Here is a 13,297-nt window from a genome sequence, read left to right as displayed (position 1 = left end):
CATCGATCTGTGAATGCACTAACACATTGCTGAGGGCTGAGCCCTCGTGATCCAATCACCTCTTAATACTGTGACACTGGGGATTAATTTTCAACACGAGTTTCAAAGGGGACAAACATTCACATCATTGTACATACAAAACATGTTTTATGAAAAATAACTACAGCTTCCAAAGAACGACAGCAACACCTTGGTGAGAGGAGGGACGCTGTTTTCCGTCTGACTTTCCAGTGCCCGGCTTAACTGAAAGCAACTCGAGTTTCCTATCTGCTTCCACTTGCGGTCTGCTGCCAACGCCTATGACAAAAACACAGCCTCGACGGGCCCGGTGGCTCACGCCTGTAATCCCAGCACTCTGGGAGGCCCGGGAGCGCAGACTGTGTGAGTCTAGGAGCTGGAGTCCAGCCTGGACCACATGGCGAAACCCTGCCTCTACAAAAAGCATAAAAAATGAACGGTAATGAAACCTCACAAGGAGATGGACCCAGACAAGGGAAAAGTATTTGAACAGCCTCTACAGGCAACTGTGGAGATTCTTCTTTAACAGGACACCAAAATCCAACTTTGTTCTTCCTTAGAGGCTGTTTGCGATGCGGAATCTGAAGCACATCCGTGAGCTTTTTGTACTTGATGGCTTTAAAGTCCATTGGCTTGACCCGTACCTTACATGGATCTTTCACCAGGCATGATCCGGCATCGAGCAGCGGGAAAACATCGGCTCACCGGGTGTGCGGCCGCCCAAATGCTGTTCCCTCGGTAACGTCAAAAGCACACGGTCCATCAACATTAGCAGTGGCGCCTGCTCTACGGGCAGCTCTCAGGCTCACGGTGGCAGATGGGCTTTCCAAAATTCCAACTTCACTTGACTGCTCAAATTTCATCGCTGGCAACAAACACTGTTAGCTGACTTTTTGAAGTGACAGGCTAACTTCATTCACTTAGTAAGATATGTCAATAATTAGTCAATTATTCTTTCATAGTGTTACATGAACAAGGCAGCTAGTTCAACCAGCAGCTCAGATACTCCCTCGTCACCCAACCTGGAAATGCAACCAAAGCGCCTTCCTTGGACTTTCCGTTTTATCAGGCAGAGTCGCTGGTTCCGTGAAACAGCTCACGCTGCTGAGTCGGCCAGGGCACGTCAAACATGTGCCGTGAACTGCGGCTGTGAGTGTCGTCAACAGCGGAGAAACTGCACACCAGGCCCGGGGCCCTCCGTGTACTATCGCTGCCACGTGTGTATACATCTCAAACTGCCCCAAAACAAAAACTTCGCAAATAAGTATATCTTTAGGGTAAAAACAACAAAACCCTCCCAATACACCATGTGACCCACCTGCTACAACCAAATCCTTGCCTGGCAAACTCTTCCGGCACGTTCCAAACCCTCGCCCAAGCGCATCCTCCAACGCGCTCTCTTCCCACTTGCTGCTGGACCCCAAGCAAACCGTGTAGTTCCAAGCCACGGCCAGACGGGAACTCACCCCAGGTGCCAGACGAAAGCCCCGGCACCATCTCCTGGCTGCTTCGGCACCTGCGTTCGGCCACCGTTTTGCATCTCCCCTTCCTATGGCCTTCCTCGTGGTCTCGAGGCCCCTTCTCTGCTCCAGAAGCCCCCAGAAGGTAGGCAGGGGTGTGTATGAGGGCCGGCCCCCAGTGAAGGTGCCCCTGGGGACCATCTCCCAGGGGCAGGGGTAGGAGGTGCAGGGAACACCTGTCACCCACAGGTCTCCACCTCCTGCCTTGGCCTCTCACTGGCACTTTCTTCAGTCCAGGGTTTCAACCCGTCTAGATCATGGTCACTTGGAACAGCCATCCCAGCACTTCCACAGCTGAACCCACCTCACTTCCCTGTTACCCTTCTCCCCAAGAACCACCAGGAGTCCGCCTCCCACCAGCCCACCTCCCACCAGCCCGCCTCCCTGCAGCCCCACTGTCATCACCCTGCTTTCACTTTACACACCCCCTCACCCAGGACCTGGCCTCTTACCGAGTCCCCTGGCGACCATCACTCTGAAGGGCAGCATCACCCCCTGCCACACACACTCTGACCTGGCCATCCCCTTCGTCCCCCGGCACTCCATGTGTCCCTCCCAAAACCACACGGGCTGCAGCAGGAAGCCCATGCCCACCAAGCCCTCCTGCGGCCGAGCAGCACTGCTCCTCCGTGGGCCTCCTCCACAGACAGCTTGGTGAACCGCCTCCCTTGAGGACAGGCTCACGCCTCCGCTCCTCTGTGCACAGCCCAGGCCTCTCCCCGTCCAGCCACTGCCTCACTACACAACCTTGTCTTATTCCTTCCCGAGGCAAACACACTCTGGGTCAGGGGGTGGCACGCGAGGGCGCACGGCCCAGTCCAGGTCTCTACCCGCCTCTACGCAGCCTGTGAGCCAGGAATGGGTTCTACGTTTTTAAACAGAGAAATAACAAAAATACATATATGTGTATAAATATATATATACTTCGTGAGAAAACTACATACACCTCGATTATCAGTGCCCACAAATAAGATGCCTGCTTATCAATACAATGGCAGAGTCCAGTGGCTTCAGTGACGCCCACGCAGCCAAAAACACTTAACGTTCTTTCTGACTCTTTGCAGAAAAGCATGCCATCCCATCCTGGGCCTTTGGGATCCATCAGTGAACTCCACGAAGATCTCCACCATTGTGGGCATGCATGGTGCCACCATCCAGGCCCCGGTGTGTTAACATCATGCTGAGGCCCCTCCCAGGAGCCTCTGCTCTCCTCACTCCCGCCCCCTTGAGAATTCTCTCTCTCTGCAACGGACAGACGCCGAAGCCTGCAATCATTCTGGGCCTGTCTCTTTGCAAACAGGCGTGGCCGCGAGTCTGTGCCCCCGAGCTAGCTGGGGTGTTTTCCACCACGAGGTTATTAGTCTCACCTCCACAGAAATTATAAACAACTTGGATCAGAGACTACATGTTAAACTATAGCAACCCCTAAACAAGTGGCTTAAGGGGAAGGTTTTTTTGTTTTTTCCTGAGACAGGGTCTCGCTCTGCTGCCCAGGCTGGAGTGCCGTGGTGCAATCATGGCTCACTGCAGCCCTGCAGCCTCCAATTCCTGGGCTCAAATGATCCTCCAGCTTCAACCTTCCAAAGCACCGCAATTAGAGGCATGAGCCACCATGCCTGGCCCGGTGAATGGTCTTTAAAAAATGATCTTTATACACTACATCCAGAGTTACCCAAATGTAACCATCAGCCAGTAGACACACATCACAGAAGAGTGGTTTCCACTCCTCTGGACTGGGGCCTCCAAGAAGCCGCTCATACCCTCGCCTGAATCACCAAAGCTTCAGGAGCCGACGCCTGCCCTCAGCCACTCCGGGGCACCTCCTGCTTACCCAAGGCGCTCCTTTGTATCCAGCATTCTTAATGCTGGCCACGCCCCACTCAGCTGATTTGGGTTCACAGCCAAATTGTGAAAAATAAGGCACTCGAAGTAAGACCAGTGCCAGTTTCTAAAGACTCGAGAATTCAAGAACACGAAGGCGCCGGGCAGAAATGACCGACGCCCACCACCTAATGTGACCCACACAACAAAGGGGATAACCGAAAATGACAAGACAGCAGACCAATGATTGCAAACTGTGTCCGCGCACTGACAGCCACAACTGATGGCGGGTAAACAGGGCGCCCAGCCTCTCCGTCAGACTCAGTCGACAAACACGTAGTGTGAACTTCCCGAATCTCGGGGAAGCATCCTGGCACAAAACGCAGGCTGGCAGTCGTGGTACTCCGAGCTACCTACCGCCCACCGAGCTTGCAGCGTGCCACGGCAGCAGCAGAGACCATGGCCCTGGTAAGGTGAAGGGTCTGCCACATTCACGGGAAGCCCGTTCACACCTGTGAGGAAAGGCCAACCGCACACACACCAAACTCGCCCTCCTCGTTCCATCCAAACGTGCGTCTAGTTTCGGGAAGATTAAGCTTTCCTTCAAGGTATCTGATGACCTTCCATCTCTAGGGAAAAGGAGAGTCCCTCCGGGCCACGACTGCGTGCTCTGAGACACGGAAGGGAAACGGCTGCTACTGAAGGTGTGTCCATGCAGGCCCTGCTCTGTGGGCTTGGCTCAGAACCATCCAGGCCTCCTGACAGGCCTCCACGCCAGCCCACCCGGCTAGGCTGCCACAGAGGATCTAGGCTCAACAACGACAGAAGGTGAACACAGCCGGGCAGAGCGGAGGGGACCGCAGCCGACACCCACACCCGCCCCTCCTGCCCACTGACCTCAGGTATAAGTGCAGCCTGCTCTCAGCCTGCCACCTTCTTGGCCGCCTCCACGGGACTCCTCCTCCCACAGCTCCCGTGCTGTAAGCTGGACACCTGGGGTTCCACCTGGGGCACCGTGCCATCCTCCACCTCCACCGACCCCTTTCCCAGAGACACTCCTCGGGGAAGCAGCGAGTCCTGGTATCCACTCTGCCATGGAAGCTGACGGTCCAAAACCTTTAATCCAATCGGATGGCTCCTGACTACTCATGGACGTGAAAGGTGCAGACGGTTCACTCACAACAAGAATCAAGTTCATGTGCCTGCACAGTATCTCAGCGCACCATCTGCTGGCAGCTCAGGAGTTAACACTTCCCACACATTTTAACCAAAGAACACTCCCAGGCTCCGGCCATAGAGGCCCTGGGGTGCTAATCTCTCTGAGAGTCATGGCACCCTGACAGGGGCTTCTGGGACGCACTGCATCCTGTGCATGGAGCTCCAGACAGAGGGTGGGGGAGGGTTTTCTCCTCCCCGAGGATGGAGCCATCCTCTCCTCCACAGCAGCAGGCAGAGTGGAGTCTTGTACAACAGACGGGGGAGTCCCAGGCGAGCCCACTGGCTGCACAGGGCCGACACGGAAAGCTGGGCGAGGCTCTGCAGGCTGGGAAGGCCGCCTCCCAATTGCTCAGCCCACTCTCCTGCAGGGGCTCAGGGGCCCCAGGCGCAGCTCACACACAAAACAAATGTTTTTTCAAAGCAAATGGCAACAGCGTGGTTCCACCCAATGGTGTCCTCAACTTCCCGAAACTCCTTCCCACAGCCGCCAAACTTCCGGATGGTTCAGGGCACGTCTGCTGACCAAGTCATGACGTCACGTTTTCACCTCCACCATCCGTGCGAAAACCCAGACGCGTGTCTACCTCAGTACAGGGGGGGCTTTCTCACTGAGACCCTCAAGTTTACGTTCCCCCAGAAGTCTCTTCTTCAAAACGAGGAAATGTTAGTTCTCTCTGGATTTAAGTGGCTAAACTGGTACCACGAGTTACACAGACATTTTAAGGTCAGCCTTGCAACATCATGTCACATAATTCACTTCATCGTGTAACTGAAGTCGTGGGGATCTGTACAGATTCGATGAAGATAACCACAGACCCTGACACTCGCAAGCCTGAGGGTCTGAAAGCCCAGTAGGGTACACCGCCCAGCACCTGCGCCTGCACCCCAACCCCCCACATCCTCACCTCCGTCACGGCTGGGCGAAGCCCTTCCGCGTGCACCAGGGCGCACACTTCACCTGGTCACCCCACTGCATCAAATTCTGAGTCCCCCATCTTTCAAGGCCCGGACACTTCGGAGCAGCACGGGCCAGGGTTTGGGGAGCATCCCTCAGTTTGTGTAAATTTTCTCACGACTGGACACTTTTGAAAAGCGCTGGCCAGTATCCTGGTGAGCACCCCTCAGTTTGGGTGCAACATTTTCTCACAAGGATCCTGCACTTCTGGCAATGCTACTAGAGCGGTGGCATGTCTCACTGGGCCTTGGTGTCACACCTTCTGGCTGGTGGCTTGCTTCACGCGGTAGCTGTGGGTTTCTCCACTGAGAGGCTACTGTTGTATTTTTCCCTTTGTGATGTATAAAGATCTTGGGAGAGATACTTTGGGACTATGCAAATATTACAGACAGAAGGACACTGAGGAGGTGTGGCGGCCACACACACGCAGGGTTAGCGTTAGTTAGGGTCCGGGGTGGGATCTGGAAACAGCCAGAGGACACTGGTGGGAAACCGAGGTTCGAGGAAGGTCTGTCATCAAGGCAGTAACGCTGTGTGGACCTGAGCTTTCTGGTGTTGACATGGATGGCTGGTTAGGTAAGACGTCAGCGTTAGGGGAAGCAGATGAAGAGAACAGGGAGGCTCACGGAAATATTCTTTTGCATCTTTTCTGTTAAGTCTAAAATCACCTGAAAACTAAAAGCTGACCGAGCTACAGAGCCTGATTCTGCATCAGAATCTGGGTGGGGCCTCAAGTCTGCTTCTCACCAACACGCAAGCGGTGCTGCTGGGCCGCTCTGCTAGCAAGGCTGTGGCAGACGGCACTCACCTCGCTACGCACAACTTCCAAGTGCCAGTCGGCTACAGTGCACCCGGAGCATGCTCCCAGTACGGTCCCCACTGCTCCACTGCGGGCCCTCCCTGGAGCCAGCCAGGCAGACGGTGCCGGTGGCACACTGCCCCCATGAGGAGCCTCAAGTCAGGGTCTCTGCTACCACACAGCTCTGCCGGGCCTTGCCCAGGTGTGCTGGCAGCCCAAGGCCACAGGGCCGGAGCCACCCACCCACACTGCAATTCAGAGGCGCTGCGTAATGCACCTCATCCCATTGACCGTGGGCAATTACCAAGGCTACAGGAAAGCAGGCAGGTGGAGGGAATGCAACAGACTTCAAGATTCCTGCTCAAGGGGAGTGACTGGCCACACGGGTGACCCCCACTCGCTGCATTCACATGATCTTTCATAGAGTGGTATAAACCCACAAGAGAGAACACAGGCAGGAGAGGGCCTCACAAATGCCTGACACATGCAAAGAACCGGATCAGAGCAAGGGGAAAGCAGGGGCACAGGCGTGGGGCTCCCAGAGCCCTGTGGGCAGGCCACACCCACACCTGCCAAGTGGGTCCCACACAGAAGTGCTAACTCCCCCGCCAGCAAAAGGGCCCTCGTAAAGAAGTGGAACAGCAGCCAGGCGTGGTGGCTCAAGCCTGTCACCCCAGCACTTTGGGAGGCTGAGGCAAGTGGATCACCAGGTCAGGAGTTCGAGACCAGCCTGACCAACATGGGGAAACCCCATCTCTGCTAAAAATACAAAAATTAGCCAGGTGTGGTGGTGCGTGCCTGTAATCCCAGATTCTCAGGAGGCTGAGGCAAGACAATCGATTGAACCCTGGGGGGCAGAGGTTGCAGTGAGCCAAGATCGTGCCACTGCACTCCAGCCTGGGCGTCAGAGAAAGACTCCATCTCAAAAAAAAAAAAAAAACGCAGAACAGCCCAGAGAAAATATCTGCAAGTTGGCACTCCAGGTCCCGCCATCACAAGCTCCCAATCACCCAAGGGGAGACTGCACAGGGCTCTCCGCCAGCTTCCTCCTGCCTCAGACAACAGTAACTATCAGCATTAGAGGAGAACTTGCCATACGAAGCAAGAAGCCAACACTTTTTCTAAGTGACATTAGAGGAAACAAGAAATCAGAACAAAGGAGAACTGAAAAGAATCCTCACCAGTTTCCTCAGAGTCACGGAGATGAGGCGTCTGTAGAACAATAAGCTACTAAGAAGAAGGAACAAGACAAATACACACTTGGAAATTAAAAATTTGATTGTGGGAATAAATACTTCAGACGGGATCAGAAGATACATTAAAGCCCTCTCCCAGAAATTAGAATAAACAAGGTAGAGAAGGAAGGATAAAGACGCAACTCCAGGGGTCCATCTGGAATGTCCATCACAAACTAACAGGCGCTCCTAGGACAGAAGGGCAGAACGGGAGAGGAAGACCGTCTCAGACGCGACGAGGGAGCTCCCCAGAGCTGAAGGACCGGCCACCAGAGTCACAGTACCAGAGTAGGAATCCACACTTCAGCACACAGTAAAACACCACGAACACCAGAGACGATCAGAAAGGATTCAGGGAGGGAGAAGGTTCTCCACAGGGAGGAAGAGCACCTGGCAGGGGTTCACGTTGAAATGAACAACGCTGACATGAACATGGAGTCCTGAACACACCCAGCCATAGAAGAAGGGAAATGATCAGGCTGGCTCGTGTGCAGGTTACAGAAAAAGCTGAGAGGCTGAAGAAGGAGGGGACCTGACCCTACCCTGAAAACAGGGTACATGAGATGGAGGAGGCGGCATGTGACAGAAGGGATCCGTCACCCATCATAACACAAAGTCAAGGCTGAGTAAAAAAAGTATCAGCTTAGGCCAGGGGCGGTGGCTCAAGCCTGTAATCCCAGCACTTTGGGAGGCCGAGATGGGTGGATCACGAGGTCAAGAGATCGAGACCATCCTGGTCAACACGGTGAAATCCCGTCTCTTCTAAAAATACAAAAACTTAGCTGGGCACGGTGGCTCGTGCCTGTAATCCCAGCTACTCAGGAGGCTGAGGCAGAATTGCCGGAACCCAGGAGGCAGAGGTTGCAGTGAGCCGAGATCACGCCATTGCGCTCCAGCCTGGGTAACAAGAGCGAAACTCCATCTCAAAAAAAAAGAAAGTATCAGCTTAAAGGGCACGTTAAAGCCCACCCTGGGCAACAGGTGTGGCAGCTCATGCCTGCAACAACTACTAAGGAGGCTGAGGGTCACCAGGGCTGGGTAGAGTCTGTGGAACACAGGGAGATCCTATCTCAAAAACAAATGAAAAGACCAGCTTACTTAGAGCTATGGAGAAGGACCTCAAGAAACCAGGCTTTGAAGAATGGGGCTGGGAGGTGGGGCAGGGGACACTGCTTTTCATGTAAGTCTTCCACTGACATGGCTGCTGTATACACTATGTTGATTAAAACACTGAATGGATGGGGTGTGTTTTTTAAGAACATCAGCTTAGAGAGACTGAACTGGAGCCCTGGCTCTGTGCATCTGCACACATGCCCTCAGCATCTGCAGCCACATCACCTCATCTATGGAGTGGGGGTCACGGTGAAGGATGCAAGATGTTGAGCTGCCCCCACAGCCTGAAGCTCTTTTTTTTTTAAAGATTAAAGCCACAGCCTGGGAAACAAGGCGAAACCCCCCCCACTATACAAAAATTAGCCAGGTGTGGTGGCACCTGTGGTCCCAGCTACCTGGGAGGCTGTGGTGGGAGGATCACTTGAGCCAGGGAGGTTGAGGCTGCAGTGAGCCAAGATCACCACACTGCATTCCAGCCTGGCAGACAGTTAAAATCCTGCCTCCAGAAAATAAAAACATTAAAACCAGTGAGCACAGAATCCAACATTGCTGAGAAACATTAAGTTTGCCCTGGCCCCGTGGCTCCCTTGTGGAGAGGACCTTTCAGTTAGTGGTAAGCGGGTAACAACTGCCTACCTGGAATATTTCTTGAGTTGTAAGTAAATACAGAACACCTGTTTATTAACAATAATCACCTGTTAACATGTGGATCGGAGCCTGCTGGGGGCCTTCAGCCTGGAATGCTGTCAGCCCCGAGGCTCAGCTCCGTAGGCTATGGGCCCCGCCAGACCCTCGATGCTCTTCTACCTGGGCGTCTTCCCACTGCCTCCAGCGCAGCCTGGGTGGAGGTCTCCCTGCCCAGTGGTACTTGCTGCAGCTTATGAATATATTCTTATTTGAATTGCAAGGCAGGGGAAATGCACCTACATACAGTTTCACCTCGTTTCGGTGTTTTCTTCTAGCACTGGGTATTTGCGAGCTGCGGGCGAAATGACCAGATCTAGTTTTAATTTGATGTTTTCTGATCTTCCTCAGAACCACTCACTACTCCGAGCTATTTTTCTGTCCCCCAAGAACTTCCAGCTACAAGTGTACCCTAAGACTGCCTCCTCTTATCGGTTATTTATTGCAGCGCAAGTTCCGCCAACGCCATCAGGCCCTGGAGTACATTCCCGGGCAGACAGGCAACTCCAAACAGAGAATGACCGGCTCCACATCAACTGTGCGGCCCGGGCCTCCCCGGGGAGGGTGCGAGCTCGCCACCGTTCAGAGCCCACACTCGTGCACCTGCTCACAGTTCTTCAGGGCTGATGTATCTCCCCAAGAGCAAGACAAGCCCTGCCACGTCCTCAGGGAAAAACCACAGTCCCCTCCAGCAAGGCACTGTCTCCAGTGCGCTCACACAGTGGGGATGGAACGTCATCTACTTTCTGCACCCCAGGGAAAAACAAACGGCCCCCTTTTTAGGGGCTGCACCACAGAACTCGCACACAGGCGCTGAGGAGGGGGCCCCCGGGAACGGGCTGGGGTCCTCGCCGAGCTCGGCGGCAGCCCTGAGATCGCCCGTTTCGCTGCGCGCCGGAGGCTTCCGCGTGCAAGTCCTGGGCTACTGGGGCTCCTGTCCACAGCCATGGAGGAGGCACAGAAACGGTGCCCGTCGCTCACGGCTGGCTGGCAGGAGCCACCCCCGAGGGAGACCTCGGTCCCCCGAGGAGCACGGGCGCGGTTCTAGGCCTTTCCAGTCTCCCCGCCGCGGCCCCGGAGCAGAGATCGGGAGCTCGAGGCCCCCGGGCCGGGCTACGGCAGCCGCGGCCCAACGGACGCCGGGGCGCGGCGGGGCAGGGGGTGCGGAAGCGAGGAAGCGGGAGCCCCTCTTCCGGGGCGCGGCCAGGGACGGGGAGCGAGGAGCTGGGGGCGCTCGCCCGGCCCAGACAGTTGGCGGCGGCGGGGCTGCGGCGCGGACGGCCCGGCGGGCGGGAGGGGGAGGAGGAGGAGGAGGAGGGAGGAGGGAGATCTCGCTCTCGCTCTCGCCCCGCGGGAAGGGGGAGGCGGAGGCGCGACCGGCTGCGGGAGCTGCAATTACCGTGTGGGCTGCGGAATTCTCGTGGTGTTTGTCGGGGAGATGCGATAATGGCGTCCGTCCTCGCGAGAGAAGCCGCCGCTCTGCGCAGGCGCCGCGAGCCCCTCCCCGCGACGCTCGGCCCCCGCCCTCCGCGCAGGCTCACTGGGCGCGCAGGCCCGGGGGTGGGGCCGGGGCCGGGGCGGGGCGTGCGGGCGGCGAGGCCCACTACGCGCACTTTTCCCGCTCGGCCTCCCGGTGAGCATGCGCAGGCTGGCTTCTCCCGCGACGGTATCGGCTTCCCAGGGCTTTTTTCCCCCCGTTTTTCGCCCACGCGCCTGGCCTGCCTGAGAAAACTCATCTCAGTGGACTGTCTGAAGAATTTGCATCTTCTTTGAGATGGAATGAATAGGCATTAGCTTCCTCAACGACTACATCTCCCAGGGTTCCCTGCGCAAGCTAGGAGCGATGCATTCTGGGACTCGTAGTGCCTTCGTCTGGACCCTGCCTGCCGGGACTTGTAGTCTCTCCGGACTCCGGTCGCGGCGTCCAGTCCCCGCACCAGGGGCTGCTGGGACTTGTAGTTACAATGATTCAGGTGGGCTGTGCGCCCCCAGCGGGTCCTACTTGCTGCTGCGACGAGTCCTGCCCTGAGGTTCCGGAGCGCTGGGAGGCGTGTTTCCAAAGATGTAAGTGGTCAGGGGTCCCCATTGTCCGTCCAGAGGGGCCTGAGTTCACGCGCGCGCGGGGGGGTAGCACACACAGTAGTGATTATGGTCTTAGACATTTCCTACATGAAACACATGCCTAAGTGATGGCGGCCAGGCGCCGTGGTCACGCCGGTAATCCTAGCACTTTGGGAGGCCAAGGCGGGCTGATCACTGGAGGTCACCGGTTCGAGACCAGCCTCGCCAACATGGTGAAAACCCGTCTCTACTAAAATTACAAAAATTACCTAGATGTGGTGGCGCAGTCCTGTAATTCCAGCTACTTGGGAGACTTACGCAGGAGAATCACTTGAGCCCAGGAGGCAAAGATTGCAGTGAGCCGAAATCTTGCCGTTGTACTCCAGCCTGGGCGACAGAGTGAGACTCCGTCTCAAAAAAAAAAAAAAAAAAAAAAAAGGATGGCATCGAATGTGCACACGTTATATTTTATGTAGAATAAATGTGCAAATGTGCATTTGTGGTAATCCTAGGAAAAAATTCCCAAAGTATAGGGCAATTCCTGGAAATGTCATTCCTGGTTATCTCCCTCTGTTTAACTGGACTGCATTGCCTTTCATTTCTTCTTTACACTCGACTCTGTTTTCCGAATTATTTGCAATGAGCAAGAATGCCTTTGATCTCCCAAACCCAGGGCAAGGGAGCTGTTTTCACTGGGAGAAGAAAAGGCTTTACCTTGATAAAACCAGGACTGAGCGCAGTCACAGGCCGTGCGACCATGGGCAACCTTACCGAGTCAAAGTCTCCTCCAGAATGAGGCCCAGAGGTTCCACTGAGGCTGGCGGCTGGGTTACTCACAGCAAAAGAACCTTACAAACACTCCAAGGAGGAGCCGCAGAAGGGTAGTGGTGCCAGGAAAGGTACTGATGGGAAGGTGGGGTCTTTTTTTTTTTTTCCTGGTAGCTGGTATGTAGCTAGGGCCTGTCTTTTTTTAAACATGAAGACCAGATCCAAAAAGATGAGAAAAATTGGCCAGGCACAGTGGCTCACACCTGTAATCCTAGCACTTTGGGAGGCTGAGGCAGGTGGATCACCTGAACTTGGGCATTCGAGACCAGTCTGACCAACGTGGAGAAACCCCATCTCAACTAAAAATACAAAATTCACTGGGTATTGTGGCGCATGCCTGTAATCCCAGCTACTCAGGAGGCTGAGGCAGGAGAATCGCTTGAACCCAGGAGGTGGAGGTTGCGGCGAGCCGAGATCGCGCCACTGCGCTCCAGCCTGGGTAACAAGAGCAAAATGCCATCTCAAAAAAAAAAAAGAAAAGAAAAGAAAAATTGCCCCTCGAGGTGGCAGGGCTGGAAAGAGGCACAAGCCGGACTTGGAATCCAGAACGCGTTGGTTGGAGTGTGGAGTCCACTGGCATGGAGGGGACAGAATATTCCCTCAGGCAGCAGGGACAGGACGAGTTCTCAGGAAACATGCCCGCCGCCTCCACCTCCACCTGCATCTTGGCTGTATTCAAATATTAATACTTCCCTGTGTAAGAATTCTCAGCACGCCTGCCTGAATATCTGGCTTGGAAGCAGATAAACTGAGGGTGATGTTCAGATTATTTCAAAATCTCACCAAGTCCGTGCCCGGAGCTGCCATTTTCCTCCTTCCAGGCCTGGTGCAGTGCTGGGCTCAGCGTCACAAGCAGGCGTGAGTGGACAAGAGAAGGAACTTGTGAGCAAAGGTGAATCCACCTGTGACCATGGAACAAGCTACCGTGAGGTCTGCTGTTTGTTTTTTGTTTTTGAGACGGAGTTTCGCTCTCGTTACCCAGGCTGGAGTGCAATGGTGCGATCTCGGCTCACCGCAACCTCCGCCTCCTGGGTTCAGGCAATTC

The 13,297-nt window shown here is 55.0% G+C and overlaps 2 protein-coding genes across 23 annotated transcripts in view; one reads left to right on the top strand and one right to left on the bottom strand.

Annotated features, from left to right (window-relative positions):
* Window positions 1–10,846, bottom strand: part of BANP (BTG3 associated nuclear protein) — a 156,490-nt gene extending 145,644 nt beyond the window's left edge. For 18 of the 22 annotated variants that reach the window (XM_078357957.1, XM_078357948.1, XM_078357951.1 and 15 more), the window contains exon 1: window positions 10,763–10,846. The gene's annotated coding sequence lies outside the window, so the exon portion shown is untranslated. Of the gene's footprint in view, window positions 1–9,374 lie in introns of all 22 variants that reach the window. The other 4 variants (XM_035282155.3, XM_078357950.1, XM_078357955.1 and 1 more) reach the window with 1 other exon arrangement.
* A 465-nt stretch (window positions 10,847–11,311) lies between these two features.
* The window catches only part of CA5A (carbonic anhydrase 5A), a 58,414-nt gene continuing 56,428 nt past the window's right edge, over window positions 11,312–13,297 (top strand). The window contains exon 1 of the mRNA XM_035282162.3: window positions 11,312–11,427. Coding sequence (XP_035138053.3) covers window positions 11,328–11,427 — 100 coding nt within the window. The 5' untranslated portion in view covers window positions 11,312–11,327. The remainder of the gene's footprint in view (window positions 11,428–13,297) is intronic.

Source organism: Callithrix jacchus, chromosome 20, assembly GCF_049354715.1.
Source record: "Callithrix jacchus isolate 240 chromosome 20, calJac240_pri, whole genome shotgun sequence".
NCBI classification, from domain to species: domain Eukaryota; kingdom Metazoa; phylum Chordata; class Mammalia; order Primates; family Cebidae; genus Callithrix; species Callithrix jacchus.
This window is presented reverse-complemented; position numbering and strand designations above follow the sequence as displayed.